The following is a 17567-nucleotide window of genomic DNA, read 5'->3' on the forward strand; positions in this document are numbered from 1 at the left end:
TTTACTTCTGCAAGGTCACATTTTGGGCTTTAAGTTCCCAAGGTGCCATCTAGACATAGAAAAAAAGTAAAATAAGCAAGAAAAAGGAACAAAATGACAGTGCTGACCCTGAAGAGCGATCAGCTCTGAAATGGAATCCTTGAGATGGTCTTTGGTTTAAAGCTGGTCTTTGCCTCTTGAAGCAGCTTCCTGTGGCTGTCTCTGCAAAATGGATGATTGATCACCGATGGAAACTTAATTACCAATTAATTGGTTACTATTGAATTGCCGGTACCTTTCAGTTATCTGCTACTCCTCAGAGCAATCCATAGCACTTCTGTGAAGAAAAGCTTCTAATTAAATAGTGCAATAGCACTCATTAATATATCAAAATAAATGTCTAGAACCAGAACATTTCATTAATTACAAGAGTCAGTAGGTTTAGCATCTCTGAAACTGTTTGTTAATCTATTGCCACTTATAATGAAGAAATAAATATTTGTTGCTATAATAAAAGACCATTGTAGATTATTTTTTAACGATAAGAGTCGCAGATGAACTCTGTATTCCATGTGACAGAATTTTGACATTAAGGAGAAAGGCTGTTTTACATAAGGACAACTAAATTTTTTTTTTTGACAACTAAATTTTTTATTTCACTTTGTTCTTCGACACTAAATCCGTCCTAAATACACTATGGCAGCTTTCTGATTATTATAAATACAATAGGATGATAATAGAGAATTCCTAACCTTCAAATTATTTTCCTTAGCTTGAAACTACATACAAAACTATGTAAAAATAAACTGTTTCTCTTCCAAGTTGAAGATAGTTCCTTGTTATATCCTCCCGCCTCCTGTTATCTGCCCCAAATTTACCAATTTCCAGATGTCTTATAAGTACAGTCAGGAGCCAGACGCTCTATTATTTGTTTCTTATAAACTCGTAACTATATCAACTCCAGGAGAAAAAAAAAAAGCTTAGTAATATTAGTTTATATTTTCACAGTCATCTCCCATCTACCCATAACTGATTCACTTACTCGTTCATTCACTCAATTAATATTTATTAAAGATCTATGTGCGATATTTCACCTACTGTGTGATGTTTCACCCTGCAGTAAACAAGCAGGGTCTCTGGTGGCAAGAATCAATCATGTAATCCACAAGCAAATAGTAGTTGCAGCTCTCAGGGTTATGACACAGGTAAAATGTATTATGCAGCAATAATAGAAGCACTTGACCTAGATGTTAAGGTCAGACTAGGCCTCCTAAGGAAACGATGACACCCTAAGATCTGAAGGAGACATAGCAGTCAATAAGGTGAATGAAGGTGGAGGGATCACTCCAGGAACAGCATGTGCAAAGGCCCTATAATGGGAGGACACGTGGCATATTTGGAGAACTGAAAGAAGCCGCTCACTGGAGCACAGAGCATAAAGGGGGGCACAGTGAGGACGAATTTGCAAAGTTCAGGAGGATCCAGATGATGCAAGCTCCCCAGGCCAAGTTAAAAATTTTTGTCTTTCATCCTGAGAGCCATAGGAAAACATCGCATGTCGTAAACACAGTGACATGATGAGATTTTTGTTTTAGGAAAAAAGAAAATCCGGCTGCACTGTAGAGAACGAATGAGATCAAATGTGGCAGATCTAATTTGGAAGCCAGTGTAGTAGTTCAGGAATGAGAAGAGGTGGCTTGGATGGGGGTCAGAATGTGGAGATGAGAGAACTGGGTGGGTCCCGGAGATGTTTAGGAAGTACAAATGATAGAAATTAGTGATGGTCTGTGCATGGAGAGGAATCAAGGATGGCACCTAGATCGATGGCTTGGGCTTCCAGAGGAATGGTAGAGCCACTCACTGCATCGTCCGCTCAGGCAGGAGGGAAGGCCGTGGCTTCTACTTTGGTCCCGTCGAACCTGAGGTCTTGGAGACGTCGGGTGGGGATTGCACAGTCACCTCGGAGGAGAGGGGAGGGGTTGGTACCAACGTATGTGTCCCCTAAATGGCAGCAGACCCCACAGGAAAGGCAGCTTGTCTGGGGGAGCGTGAAGAGGGCGGAGAGGAGCCGCCCTGGGATGGAGCCCTGAGAAGCCCCGACACCCGTGGCCAGGCGTGGGTGGTCCCACACAAGGGCTAAAGGTGGCAATTTGAGAAGTGGAAGGAAAACCAGGACACGGAGGTGTCAAGGTGGAGGGAGGGCCCACAGTGCTTAACTGACATAGATTACTGAACAATATTTTTAAAACTCTGAAGCTGAACCTAAAGGAGAAATACCTGATTGAGTGGTAATCAATCAGGTATTTTTTGTAAATTGGTACCTGCGGCATTTGATGCACAGCTTTGACAGTCTTTTTTGAGCCTTTCCCCTTAATGGTGACAAATACTGGGGTGGTATTCTTCTTAGGCACTGGGTTCTATGGTAGGAGAGATCTCTAAATTAGCCCATTTAGCCTTGACCACAGCTCTGCAAGGTAGGCACGTTGCTATACTCTCTCTACTTTACTTGTGAAACGGATAACCTAAATTTTACCAACACACAGAGGTTATAGGGACTATGTAAGGTAAATACCCGCGAGAGACTGGGCTCTGACGCAGGAACCTGAGTGGGGTGCGTGCCGTGCTGCCCACCTGTGGCTTGTCTCTCAGCCACCACCCCCTACTGCCTCACTGCCCGCAAATGCACAAGGGAGCACATTGTAAAATATAACGTATTACGCGTGACCCTAACACTTACTATTCCAGTTGACATCCATCTTTCTGGACTTGACTGCTGGAAGCATTACCTTTCTGCCCAGGGCTGAGACATGTATGGTTTTGTTTCTCTTTTACTAGCACCACCGAGTCCCACTGCTATGTATGCACCCATCCAACCCCAGGGCGTGCTGCGATAGCGAGGCCTACTGCAGCTAAAAATCTAGACACACGAGTAGCACCTCTCGGTCCTGAAGCCTTGTGGGTCCCTAGAGAAATTTCTGCCTGTCTGGGGCTCCTAGTTTATTTGCATGGTTGTCCTTGCCATTTTCCTCTGAGCTCTGAAAAGACACACTGAAAAGTTTCTTAGCGAGCTTGCTCGCATCTGGACTCACATGAATTCTGTGACCATATTTTATTCCAGACACTTTTGAGAAATTCATCGGGCTGTGAAGCGCGCAATGATGAATATCGAACGGAGTTCACTACAGCTTTGCAGCGCGTTGACTTATTCATGGGCCAGTTCAACCAAGTCCTCTTAACGTCTATATCCACCTTCATCAAAGGAGACCTCACCATTGCTAATCTTGGGACGTCCGAGGGTCGCTTCATGCAGGTAAATGCTTTCTATGAGTGGCTGTGTCTATGTCACCTGGTGGCATGCAGTTAGTCTGTTTTTGCCTCGACAGTAAGGTATTTGCAAATATTGTAAAGTGAGAATCGCAGCAAAAAAGACCCAGACTGGAAAGCAAAACAATGAAGCCCAGGCCACTCATTAATGAAGGGCATGGCTGATTTTTGTTAAGTTCTTGAAGCTTTCGGTTTCAATGTGGTTGCTTTAATTTCCTTGCCCAGAATGGTTTGGGATTTTGTTTGTTGTTGTTGTTGTTGTTTTTTCCATTCATGATTTCTATCACATGATTGGAATAAAATGAAACAATTAAAGCACTTCCAGGCGATGTTTTCCTATTTCAAGGGAAGCTTCGGATGAAAGGAGAGCTATTGTGTGAACCGTGTGTCTCCATGAGAAGAAACATTCACATCATTGAGAAGTATTGGCAGGAGTTAGGAAAGGACGTTATCATCAAGATCCCATTGTAACTCCAGCTCTCCTGATTCTGCAAAAATGGGGTCAGACACAAAGAAGTCCAAATACTGGATGGAGGAGGGGGGGATATCTAGATTTTATTAAGAAATGCTTTTAATGGATAGCAACATATTTGCATACAATAAAAATTCACATTTCAGACTTGCAGTTAGCGTGTTTCCTAGATACAAGAATCACAGCACTTTGCAGAAATTAAAATGCTCTTATGTTGAATCTGTTTGATTGCTTTTGGGTAGTGCTTTCAACGCGAGGTCATCGTTAGGTTCTTGATTAATGCACAATGACCGTGGCATCTACAGAAATGTTGACTTTCTACAAATACTAGAAATTTCTCCTAAAGAGAGATGTTTATTTCATAATTGTCTGATCTAATTAATATCCCAGTCAGCCAATGGCCCCTAGTAAACCAATTGAGGACAATGATGTTTTCCTATGACTTGCCCTTTTGTACATCCTCTATCTATATTCTTTTATAAGATATGATTTTTAAAATTACCACTGTCTTTATAGTAGTATGGATATTGGTCATCGCTGTATTTTTTTTATTTTTTTATTTTTTTCATCGCTGTATTTTAAATCATGTTCTCCTTGTACTAGCTGGGCATGGTGAAATTTTTTCAAAGTCATAAAACAGGTAAATAAAACCTTCCTAGCTCAAAACTAATCACATAGATCCTTCTATATAAATGTTCCCACATTTGGACTCCCCTCCTCCCATTGCTTCAAATTACTGTACTTTCCCCTCCTCCCCCCTCTCTCCCAGCCCAGTGTTCTTATTTACCCACCTCAAACCATTCAGTTCTGTCTTAACTTCTTAAAATCTGAAGACTGGATGCCCAGTCCCCTCCTACATACACTTGCACTCTAAAGTATTTGAAATATGGCCGTATCTATTATCCTTGTAAAATATGTGGTGGTGTTTTAAATGTGTTTTTAATTAACATTGATATTATTCTATAGAATTCCAAAAAATCTGAACGAGCATGAGAGAATCTGGCATCTGTTGAGTTCCTAATGCGTTCACCATGTTGACTTTTTATCTTTATTTTTGCTTTTCTTTTTTTCTAGATTGTTTATTACCTCATCCGTCCAGTTTCATATTAATAAGCTTTCTATAGTCACTTTAGGTCTTACTTTTTTTTTTTTTGTTACATCAAAAGGTTCCTGGCCAATTTCCAGATTCTAAAGTTGTAATAAAATCCCATTTTTAGATAGATTGCTCCGCTAGCTGAGTAAATTCTGCTCTGTGACAGAACCAACCACCTAAGTGGCATGTCATGCATCAGTCTCGTCATAACAGAAATGCTGTGACGAGTACTTTATTCTTGTCTCCCAGAATTTTCATAAAAAAGCTGTTTTATGCCCATTATGTGTGTGTCCAAAACATTAAAGATGAAAATAAGTAAGTAGATATTTATTTTATGCAAAGTTCTGATATCACTGATTTTTATTTAACCACTTGGTTTCTAATTCATCAGATAAATATTGGGAACTTACTAACTTTGCTCTACTAGGCAAGTAAGTAAAGCAAAGGAAGCAGTGACACAAAACCTGTCTTTAAGGCACTAAAATTTTAGTATGGGCGATAAAAAACATGTACCTGATATCAAGGCTGCAGAAGACAAAAGACACATAAAGGGCTATTGAGACCCACATAGGATCCATTTCTCTGACATTTGTCCAAGAGAATTCCATTCCCTTAAATTTTATGTAAATAAACCCAAAGCCCTTAAAGGCTCAAAAAATCAACATCCCTGAAATCCAGTTTGTTTACAGCAAATAATGTTGGGGGAGGAGTCAGTCAGGCGTGCAGCAGAGACCTCGGGACCTTGTAGCTTCAGTTGGCTGAGCCGTACTCCCAAGCTCTACAAATGTTTTGATGCATTAAAGTGCTAAATCTGTGGCCAGACCTAAGTTCCTACAACTCATGTTTTAAGAATACTGTGAAGTTTCTGTTATAAAATAGAATGGACATAATTTTTTTCCAAAGACAGCTGCCATACATGAAAAGGAACAGAAAAATGGTTTTTACTTCCTTCCTACCCTGAAGCCTAAAGTCAAAGTTGCTTTGCAAATGTTTTCTCTCAAGAGTTTGCAGCTGTTTCTGCCTTTCCTATTGTGCTTCTGTTCAGCTCTGGCTGGGAATACAAGCTTCAGCCCCAGCTGTCGGGTGTAAAGTGAATCAGGTATTTCACAGTGGTTATTTGGTTAGAAAGAATTATATTGTTTAGCTAACAATATTATATGTATGGCCGAGAAGACATGTTTGACATGTTTCTAACATTTAAACATGTGTAACTTATCTCATACAGGTGCAAGTCTGTCTGAATAGACTGATGTGTACATGTATTAGAGTCTATCTGTAGCACCGACTCAACGAAGATACAGATTTCAAAACCAGTTTTTATTTGTCTGATCACCCTCTTGGGATGCTTTGAAGTAAAAGAATACGATAAGTCCTATTCAGGGTAGTGTAAGGAAACAGTGAGAACAAGGCTTTTTATAAATCTTCAAGGGGGAGGGGATGTTGAAAAGAACAAGGCCCAGGAACATTAGTGCAGCGTGCCGGGCTACGTGGGAGAGGGAAGACGGTTACTCATGAAGATCACAGGACTAATCACAGGGATTGCCCACGTCTCCCCTTCTGAGCTCCTCGTCTAATCAACTTGCAAAAAGAATGCTTGCTTAATATAAGTTTTTTTTATTATTTTTTTTACAGCTCTCTTATAAAGCCTTTAATCTCTAGATGCGAGGTTTTGCTATTAAAATATTTGTGCATGTCTGTCGGGCCAGGGAGAGTGAGTGTGTCGGGTGGGTTGGGGGTGGGGACTTGTTTCAGGTTCAGCTCCACAAACATTCGTTGGGCAGCTATGTTGTCTGCATACAGTGGCCACTGCCTGGGCGCTGTCACAGCTGTCACTTGGTTCTTTGGCATCATCCTTGCTCTTCTCTCATCCCCCTTTCCCATCTTCCTATTTCCTTGGTGCTGTAACCACTCATCACCCCTGTTCTCTTGTGCCTCTTAACTGGACTAGTTGGATCATAAGCAAGAAAGTCAAAGACCTAGGAATCACCCAAAAAGACATCCTTTGCTTGTGATCATTACTTATGACCATTACTTAAAGGATTAGGTTAGTAATCAGTGAACCTAAGGATAATTACTCAGTCCCAGTAAGAGGAATCAATTCATCTATTGACCTCCTGTCTTCAAATTCTTTCAGTTCCTGTGCCACCATCATGGTATGTCAGTGCTTTGTGTTGGAAGCCTGTGGCATACATTACCTTTGGGATTACTGCTCTTTTAGAGAATGTAGACACAGATCATCAATTCATCAATGCTGTGAGCATCCGGCAGAGACCCAGGCAAATGAAGCTTGAACTTAAACAACATTTCTCTTTAGGGATTGCTAATTTACTGGTGTCTTTTATGAAATGCTCAGATAAAAATACCATCTGCCTTTCCTTTTTTTTTTTTTTTTTTTGGTTTTTAAATATACATCCTTGATTTAGTTGCATCCCTAAAGAATGGTGGATTTGGTATATTTCTTTAGAAGAAAATCTGGAGCACCTGGGTGGCTCAGTTGGTTAAGCATCAGATTCTTGATTTGGGTTCAGGTCTTGATCTCAGGGTCTTGTAACAGAGCCCCATGTTAGGGTCTGTGCTCAGTGGGGAGTCTGCTTGAGATTCTTTCCCTCTCCCTCTGCCCTTTCTCCTGCTCATGCACATGCATGCACTCTCATGCTCTCGCTCTCTAAAATAAATAAATCTTTTTTAAAAAAATGTTTAAATAGAAGAAAATATATTCATGAATTCTGAGATTTCTTTTGTTTGAAAAAGAGACCATTATAAATAATAATTTCAGAGTGCTGTCTATAAGTAAAAATCAACCCCAGTGCATGTCTCTTAAAATGAATTCATGCATGCTTTTGAAATACAAATATCGTGGGATCCCTGGGTGGCTCAGCGGTTTGGCGCCTGCCTTTGGCCCAGGGCGTGATCCTGGCGTCCTGGAGTTCTGCATCGGGCTCCCTGCATGGAGCCTGCTTCTCCCTCCTCCTGTGTCTCTGCCTCTCTCTCTTTCTCTCTCTCTCTGTATGTCTATCATAAATAAATAAATAAATAAATAAATAAATAAATAAATAAATAAATAAATCTTTTTAAAAAATGAAATACATATATCTTATATACTCTTATATACATAGAAAATGGAAACATAAATATTTGAAATCATGGGAAAATGCTAAGCTTCTTCTGTTTTGGTTTTTGGTAATAGAGAATAACTGGGATTTCTTGTTTGGGTCCTTTTTTAACCATTAGAGAAACATTTTAACACATGAAGTATATTATCAATAGGGTTGTTTTTTTTTTTAACTCTTCTCACTTCTAAAATTCAAAAACAGACATAGTCTGTATAAATTGGCAGATCCTACAGATACTGTATTTGAAGTATTGATTTGAAAGTATTGATTATTTAAAATTTTAAAAAATTTTACTAGTTTATTTGGGTTTTAGATGTTTGCTTTTTTTTTTTTTTTTTTTTTTACAAAGGTCTCGATCTGGTTTTGACACATTTCAACTCACAATCATTTCTAAAAGTCAAAACACACACACACACATCAGTATTGCAACATTTTTAGTATATGTGCTGCTAAAGCAAGAACAGTATTGCAGCAGTAAGAAAATTGTTTTGCTTTTTGTGTATACCTGGCCTTTGTAGTATCAAGTTGGTATAGAAGCACTCATGCCCATTTACCAAAAAGAACAAAGGATAAAACAAGAAAAGCTACATTTAATTCAACTTTTGCCACCTGGTACTTTGTCTTACCACTTTCCTTTTTTGAGCTGTCAATACCAATCAGCAATTTGTATCTCTTCTCATGTTTTTTTGTTTTTTCATTTCAGAAAACTAGATCTTTACTTGCTTGAAATAAATAGCTCCATTCTTCATATCTGATTTCTTCCTACACAAACACCAATTTCTCTCACATACTGAGGAAGACAGTAAACCTAAAGCAGGTGTCTGAACCAGTTCAGGCTACTATAACAAATTCCTATAGACTTAAACAGCAGACATTTATTTCTCACATAGGTCAGGAGGCTAGGAAGTTCAAGATCAACATACCAGCGATCTGGTTTCTGGTGAGAACTTGATTCCCGATTCATAGATGGCTATTCTTGCTGTGTCCTCACATTGTGGGAAGAGGGAAAGAGAGTTCTCTAGGATCCCTTTTATAAGGGCACTAATTTCATTCCTGAGGACTCTACCCTTATGACCCAATTGCCTCCCAAAGGCCTTACCTTCTAAAACCATCACGTTAGGGGTTAAGATTTCAACATAAGAATTTTAGGGGGACACAAACATTCAGTCTATTATAGTAGGCAAGAAAGCAAGAGGCAGTAGAAGCAATATCTTGAAAATGCAGATCGAACTTGCAGGTTATGTAAATATCTGAAACATTTAAAAACCTATTCCTTCATCAAGCCTCAAGTGAGCTTCTTATTTCAGTCTATTCATATATTTAGGCAATCGATATGCCTTTACGACCTAGTATGTGCCCCATACCCTGTTTGGGGACAAGGAAAGCAGACCCACTTTCTGATCCATAAGGTCCTGGGACCCTGAGATCATGACCCAAGCCGAAGGCTTAAATGACAGCCACCCAGGCGCCCCTGTCCTTTATATATTAGAAAATGTATCACACAAAATTACTTTGTTCAGGTTTATGGATTTTGGAGCCTAGCCACAAAGGTTTTATTTTATTTGTACATATATTTCTTTCTCGTGTCCTCTCCCAGATAATTTGAGATCATAGCCACAACAATCAAGTGCATTTGGATTCCTCCCTACTCCCTCAAACCCAATATATCAGTCTTGTATTTTTAGGAGCATTAAAGATAAAGTTTTTTTGGATTTTTTTTTTTTGAGACCTAAACATTAAAGATTAGTTGTCAACACAGTCGAAGATAATTGCCACTCTTCTATTTCATACTAATTATCCTAAGATTGCCAAGTGATTTATCATAAAAATTAAATTTAAGTGCTAGATTCAGTTCTGTCCTTAGAAATATCTCCATGACAACCAAAAACTACGTCTGATTTCTTAAAAACATTCCTACAGGGGTATTTTGAGGGTTAAAGTGATTACTCCATTATTTGGAATTCTAGCAATAAGATAAAGTAAGGGATTAATGATAGAAAAGCACTCTTGGCATTTTATAGCAGTAGGTATCCTGCAGAGAACGGGCTAATGATCAACAAAAAGGTATTTGCGGCCTCTCCTTAAAACTCCAGGTATCTCACTTTTCCCTGTCTTCTCTGGTTCATCCCATTTTCTCCAGAAAGCCACACTCATCCTAGCTCATGATCAAAAGTAGAACTCGCTGGCTCTACCGGTAACATTTCCTCTGTGCCACCAAAAACTATTTAGATGTGGAGTCTTTCTCCTTAGGCACACCTATCTTGTGCAGCCAAGATTACTGAAACAAGGAGTATTTGGCAAGGCAAATATATTGTGAAATTTGTTTTAATGCTTTGACTCATGAGTGGCTCTTGAGAGCTCAGAGTTGAAGCTTTTTATTAGTATTTACTCTGGTGCTCCAAGAGTATAGCAGTTGAGTGTTTAAGAAGAGGTCAAGCAAATCGGATTCTGGCATTAGATAAAGCTCCTTGGAAACCTGACTCTTGTACTTTCTAGCTAAAATTCTCTGTTGTATTTTCTTTATGGCAAATAATAGTATCTACCTTGTAGGATTTTTTGTAAGTAAACAAAATATTCACTTAAAGCTCTCAGCACATTGACTGGCTCAGTCTCATATACATATGGTGCTCTCCAGACAAAAAGTCTGGACGGGGAATAAATCAATCGACCCAAGTTCCAGAGATGCGAAGAGCTTCTTTATGAAAAGAGAGACAAAGGTTAATCCTTTCTGGGGAATGAACATTTGAATGAGCTTCAGATATTTGATAAAGTCAAAGATGATGACCTAGTAATTAGGAAGGGATTGCTTGTTTTAAATATGAGATGATATTAAGGAAAGCAAAAAGGATAAAAAGGGGTGCTAAGAGTTGATTGTTATGTAGCAGTTCTGAATAGAACGGAAGATACAAAAGGGAGGCAAAATGCAAATATTCGTAGGAAGGTTCAAAGGGATGAATAATCGTCAGTGAGGTGGAAAGCCTAGAATGAGGCAGAGAACAGAGTCCAGTTATTAAGGGAGGCTGGAGTTTGGTTTTGTGTTTGACTTGTGTGTGAGAGAAGGAGATTTTTTTTTTCATCTTTGTAGTTGAAAGTGGTTGGTAGCAATCAGGGAAATATGAAAAAAAAATGAGGATGGGCAGATAGAAAAAACAAGTGTTGAGCATCAGAAGTGAGTCAAAAATTGGGTAACCAAAATCTCAATAATTTGGGATAGAGACATTAAAAGTCTGCTATCCTGATGTTCTGTTTGTACCCTGTACCCAAGGGGGAGATAGACCAATGATTAAACTTCTTTTTACTTTGGCTACGAAAGTCACAGATAACTATTTGGACCCTACATTTAGGAATAACAACCGTTTCCATCCTTTCTCATCCTGACCAAATGACCTTTGATCCATCATTTTAACTTCTGTGCAAATATAGCCACCCTGCTTAATGGAGATGTTTTGAAAGTGCTGAGTGTTTGGGATAGAACAAGTGTTAGAACAAAATGTCATGATGTTTAGCTTTTGTAGCTATATGTGAGTTTGGTTAGCTTCTCTATCAACAACCTACTCTCTGGGAGTAAATTAAATACTTTGGGAATCTTCCCAAATGGTTTCAGGCTACTTGACTGTTTGTGCTGAAGAAAAAATTTACAGCTAGTTCCCTGGAACATTCATATGTTGTGTGTGTTTGTTAAGAGTACTAAGCATTTAATTACACCTGTAATTTTCATTCCCATTTTACAGATGAGAAAGCTGAGATCGAATGGTTATTTTATTAATCATAATCTCATAGATGCCCATGTTTGTCCCATGATTTCATACCCCCGGTAAATAAATACAGTTTCAATGAAACATAAAAGGGTATTTGGGATGTCAGACAATTTCACAAAGGCAGTTTCAAGCTCAGGGCTGCACTCAGCCTCCTGCACCTCATGGAGTTGCAAACCGATTGCCTGTTTAAGAGTAAAAGTCCTCCGAGCACTCCAGAACTCTCCTCAAGTCTTGGTAGTGTTCATCTCTGATAGTCACTCTGATTTTATCCCTGGACTTCATTATTACTGGGTTCCAGCAGCCGGGAAGATGGAAGTTATATGGCTGAGAAGCATCCTAAGTTAGAAGTACCTGAAAGCAAGAATGACACAAGTCGTCAAACCTCATTTCCAAGGCATTTTTAAAACCATCAGACCTTTATTATAAAACCAGGTCCAGAAGCAGAACTTTATAATTCAAGAAATAACATCCGACTGGACCATGGCCTATGAAACCACAGCACGTTATTTTATAATACCTGAAGGCCTATTTTGACCTCAGAAGATCTATAAATATGGCTTAAGAGTAGCAAAGCTGGAACTAGGTCCGGGTCCTGCAGACTCCCCATCCACTACCCATTCCACTACGTCAAGGAAAGCTGCCCAGTTGGGGCAGGGAGGGAGAATAAATTTTAAAAATAATCTGAAATCCTTGTGCGTAAGTGAGGTCTTCTATTCTGGGGAGAGTTTTGGCTCCTCCAGTTCCCAATACAATCGTGAAGATCCGTCTGCGTGGGCTGGTTGATGACCAAAAGATCTCTTTCCCTAAAAACCATTAAAAAAAATCTTATGCAAAAGTCTGCCGTGGGGGTTCAGATGAGCTGTCTTCAAGGCAGGAGATTAGGAGATGTCGTATTGATTTACAATGAGATAAACCATTGGGCCTTTGGTTCAAATACCCCCGAGCTCCCCTAATCTGTTATTAGCATTATCGTCCCCGTTTTCCACTTGTATCTAAACTGAGCTTGTTGGACCAAGGTCTTTCGTGTCTCGTTTCTCAGGTCGTGGTTTCTCGATCAGGATTGTCGACCCCTCACGTGAACTTCCGCCTGGACTCCCACCCCGTGTCTCCAGAAGCAATTGTGGAGCACCCACTAAACCAAAACGGCTACACACTCGTTGTCACTGGGAAGAAGGTAAGCCCTGTCCCCACACGGAGGTTCCAGGGCTGCAGGTTTTCCTGAGTCGGTATTTGCAGTTCCATCTAACTGCTTTCTGTCTTGGTCTTGGAATCACCTCTCCCCTCTCAGGTTGTTTCTGGAATACTCCAGAGATCTTCTGAACCCAAGATAAATTTTTATTCAGGAAGCTTGGACCAAATGGAGGTCCTCTCCATAATGTGTCCTTTTTTGTCCTGTATTTCTCAGTGAGAAAAACAAGCGCGCGGAATGAGAATTATGGTCCCAAGGGCAGAGCTCTAGCGCAGGCAGCTAAGTCCTGAAATGTAATCAGAATCTGACACCAGCCCATAATCCCTCTTCTCTTCGAGAAGGAGGTGCATCCTGATGCCGAATGATATGTAAACTTACTTAGAATTTCCCAGGGGTTCAGTGTGTTTTCCAGCAGCTTAAATTATATTCTCTTGTTATTTTAAAAGCGTCTCAGACAGAGCAGAATGTCCCTCCTAAATAAAACCTCTCACATTGCATGACAGTCCTTGTGTTCCCTGGACAGCAGTGGTCATGTTTATCACATGTGCGCCAACCGTAGAGGAAAGGAAGGAATTTGGGGGTTTTGTTTAAATCACTTAATTACTGTTGCATGACTTTCACCCATAGGTGCCATCTCTGGTAGACTCTATACAATTATATTTACATTTATCTTTGGTGTATTTAGTTTTCACTGAGCAAGCAAACAACCCCTCTGGAAGCTCTCTGCATCACTTTCCTTCACAGATCACCAGGATCCCACTGAATGGCTTAGGCTGTGAGCATTTTCAGTCCTGCAGTCAGTGTCTCTCCGCCCCTCCCTTTGTGCAGTGTGGCTGGTGCCACGATAGATGTGTGCACCTGGAGGAATGTCCCACTGGAGCGTGGACTCAGGAGGTCTGTCTGCCTGCAATCTATGAGGTAGGAATCTGTCAGCTGTCGTGTATGGCTTTTGGTAAACATAAATCCCATTAATGACAAAAATTCACATTCAATTTATTCATTTAGCTGCGAGACACCAGCCAAAGCCCCATCGATCTTCAGGGTTTTCCTTCACGGTGGCCTTTGGACACATCACCCTGCGTCTTGTACCTGAAGTTACTTGCTTACATTCACTAACTTGTGCTTTGTGAATAAAAGAGCGGGGGCCAGTGAGCAATACTGCTCCCCATTTCCTCATCCTGGGACCCTTCCCTTCTGACTTATCTGACTCACCACCTACGTAATCTACCGTGCCCGGACATGAGCCTCCACCACACACAGAGAGATCTGCTCGTGGCATGATCCAGAATCTTCAGCTGACCCTTGCAAGCTAGGGATGCCAGCCGCACTGGGGTAGACAGGACGGAAAGTTTCTTCCTGTGTGATGGATAGATGGTGGCCTTGTCTCATCACACGTAAGACTAGATAGAGGCTCCTTCCCAGGCCACTGTGGGAGGCGGGTGGACAGTGAACACCTGTTGGTGGCTGTGTGGCTTCCCTCAAAGTTCCTGGACGAGTAAGTACAGATGCAACCGGTGACTATACTAGCATCTATACTCTGAGCCATTTCATTTTTTAGTTCGTTCCAAAACTGTTTACTGAGTGCATGCTATATAGCCGCCCTCTTCTAGACACTAAGGACATGTGTACCAAACAAGACAGAAGTGCCTCCTCCTATTAGAGAATTTAGCTTCTAGCAGAGAGCTCAGTCATAACATTGTGGCCACGCTCCTCAACCCTCTGCTTCCTTATTTGTTGAAGCAGATATTTGGTGCTATGAAAATCTCCATGGCAGTTTTTTTTTTAAATGTCTCGATCCAAATACATTTGTTCTTGAAAATAATTCCCTCATGAGGACCCAGTATGTATTTTCCCTGCCCACATATAGAACAGTTGGACTTTAGTAAATGGCTCTTGTGAAAGACTCAAGTTAAAGGTCTCGGTCGCCTGGTTCAAGCCCAAGTAAACAAAGCGTGCAAGTCAGAACAAGAATCACCACCCCGCCTCCCCCAAGCGCATGGCTGTTTTCGTTTAGTTACGGTTTGGGGCAAGATTTGTGCAGGGTGACTGGATTTTAAACCAAATCATTTTCTGTTAGGTGAAACACAGTTATAAAGACTTAGCTTGATGGGCCAGGGAATAAACTAGGAGATAGTAAGAAAACAGATTCAAATCTATACTGTGGTATATTATGTACCTTTTAAAAAAAAATTTAGTATATTTTTAAACCACGTGCAATTTTATACTTGTTTAAACATACAGCCTTGGCAATTTGAGACACGAGAAATCTGAACTCAGCAATTCCGCGAAAGAGATATGGAGAGAGTATATGGGGGTGGGGGGGAGGTTGTGTGCGTGTGTGTACATGCAACGGAGTCACAACAGTTTCAAGAATAGCCAAACTGGTGTTTTAAATACAGAGCAGTTGAGAGCCTGTACGAAAGGAACGTTAAATTTGACCGATGTACTTCCTTCTATTAGTCATGAAAACCACTAAAATGGTTTTTTTAAGACAATTAAATATTTTAGGATTTTCTGGAACCAGACACTCTCTCACAGTCTTTAAATCTCCCTCTGCCATCACCTTTCCTAACTCCCAACTTTGTGTAGTTGGTGATTTTAAAAGGTTGCGTCGCATCGTGCACAAGTCAGTGAGGCTTGGGCTGTACGGTTTGGAGGAAAGTAGTGCAGCTGAGTCCATAAATCCCTTTCGGTTCATAGTTGTTAGGACGATTTCATGCTGCACTAGACCGTGACATTTAGCATTCTTACTGCAAAAAATAAGACAGATTATTCATCTATTTCTTATCTGTCTTAAACACTGTAGGCACAAAACCCAACTAGTGTATAGTTTTACTTTCCAGTAAATGTGAGTTAACCTGCTTTTCAAGGTACATGATGTTCAGTGGCTGAAATTCTTTGCAATTCCACATGAGAGAGATTTCAGGATTGCAAGCCCATTATTTTGTTTCAAACATGTTATCTGATCTCATACTTAAAGAGCAACGAGAAATGCTTCAGAAAAGGAAGAGCACTTTCCAATGAGTTCTGAATTTATTAAGATAAAATTGTCATATCTTGTCGGATTGAATTCAGGCCCAGTGAGACAATAAAATGGCTTATTAATTGATTGGAAGATGCAGATAAGAAGCAACAATGATATCTCATGGGGCAGCGGGAGTGGGGGCGGGGTCATTCAGGCTACCACCAATAACACGACCACCAATATATTTGTGATTTTTTAACTACTGAAGAGGCGAATTCTTCATTCAAATGAAGAGGGAATTCATTTCCATGGGGGAGGGGGTATTGTTGTTTTAGCGTTCTCATGTATTATCTTGGTGGATTTTGAAAGTGTGATCGTTTATACCATTCTCCCCTCTGAAAGGGTGAGAGCTGCTTTTGTGGCTGTTACTCCCCTGTCCAGACAGGTGGGAGACCTAGCATCTGTGGCTTTATGCTGGACGCTCATTTCCTTCCCACAGAGTTTCCCTGCCCTTCAGGATAGCTCAGAGTGCCAGCTCATTGTTGGTTCTATCCCAGGGTGTGTTGTCCAAGACCGCTTCCTTCCTTTTCCCCTGGAAGAGTGAACATTACCCCATAAGCTAAGAGGGAAACGTTCCCGATGCCCTGCTCTAATATCGCAGCCCAGGGAGGATAGCTAAGCTCAGCTGGCCTTTGGAATCCTGACCAACTGACCAGCAAAGGTTTTAGAACCTCCATTTCTGTCCCCAGCATAGCAGCTGAACAACTCTCAACATCTTTTCTCAAATTATCACCCAATCCATTATATAGGGATATATATATTATATAGGAATATATATAGAATATAGGAAGTAATGATGTATGTAGAGTGACACACTTCAATTTTTATATAGAAAGGAGGGAGGGATCTAAGCGGCAGGGTCAGGCCAACATCAGCCTTAGGCAGCTGTTTTCTATGGGGGAACCTCCTCCTTAAGCAAGGGAAAGGCAGCTATGTGGCCGCCTCAGGCTGAAGACAGTCCAAGAGGCTTAGATGCCTCGCCCTCTCCTACTGGATTTCTGACATTTCTCATTTGCCTAGACTTGGACAAGTAGATGTTTGTGAAGGGCACAGGTGTGTGATTTTATGGGTAAAGCCAAGACTTTAAGGGAATCTGGTAGCAAGGGTAAGTTTAAGACTTTGGTTTGGAATTCTTTACTTGGGATGGATGGGAATGTTTCCAAATTTGAATTTTGCTAAAAGCCCTTCTAAAATGTGAAGGAATCACTTTTAGGCTTTTGCTACTTGGCCTTTAGCAAACACCTTTACTGATTTTCAAGTTGCCTCTATGGTGCTGCTGTTTTCCCACCATTGTACTTTACAGCACAATTTACAATATGTCCCCCCCCCCCAAAAAAAAAGAGCATTTCCTTTCTCAATTGTGACAAAGCTGCTGAGGAGAAGCTTATTTTTAACTTGGAAATTTGTTTTGTTTTAATAGGTTTAGCCTAAGATCAGTCGTCTTATAGACTTTCATAAGCACCTTTTGCTATCTTGTGTCGCACTGGCCAAAATTTTATTAATGAGCTCAGATCTTACTTTCAACACACCCAAAGTAAACCTGCAATAGGAAAATGAACCTATTTATTTAACATTGAACATGGGGGAGAAAAAAAAAATCAGTCCTAGCAATGA

General features: G+C 40.4%; 1 protein-coding gene and 1 long non-coding RNA gene across 6 annotated transcripts in view; one reads left to right on the forward strand and one right to left on the reverse strand.

Annotated features, from left to right (window-relative positions):
* MET (MET proto-oncogene, receptor tyrosine kinase) overlaps positions 1-17567 on the forward strand; it is a 126589-nt gene that overhangs the window by 50806 nt on the left and 58216 nt on the right. For all 5 annotated transcript variants that reach the window (XR_004804750.2, XR_004804751.2, XM_025464745.3 and 2 more), the window contains 3 exons: positions 3098-3289; positions 12779-12913; positions 13673-13846. Coding sequence is in view for 3 of the 5 variants with exons in the window: in XM_025464745.3 (XP_025320530.1) it covers positions 3098-3289; positions 12779-12913; positions 13673-13846 (501 nt within the window). In the remaining 2 variants the exon portion in view is untranslated. The remainder of the gene's footprint in view (positions 1-3097; positions 3290-12778; positions 12914-13672; positions 13847-17567) is intronic.
* The window catches only part of LOC112670798 (uncharacterized), a 53922-nt gene continuing 48087 nt past the window's right edge, over positions 11733-17567 (reverse strand). The window contains exon 3 of the long non-coding RNA XR_003143233.3: positions 11733-12090. This is a non-coding gene — a long non-coding RNA (uncharacterized LOC112670798). The remainder of the gene's footprint in view (positions 12091-17567) is intronic.

This window comes from Canis lupus, chromosome 14, assembly GCF_003254725.2.
Source record: "Canis lupus dingo isolate Sandy chromosome 14, ASM325472v2, whole genome shotgun sequence".
NCBI classification, from domain to species: domain Eukaryota; kingdom Metazoa; phylum Chordata; class Mammalia; order Carnivora; family Canidae; genus Canis; species Canis lupus.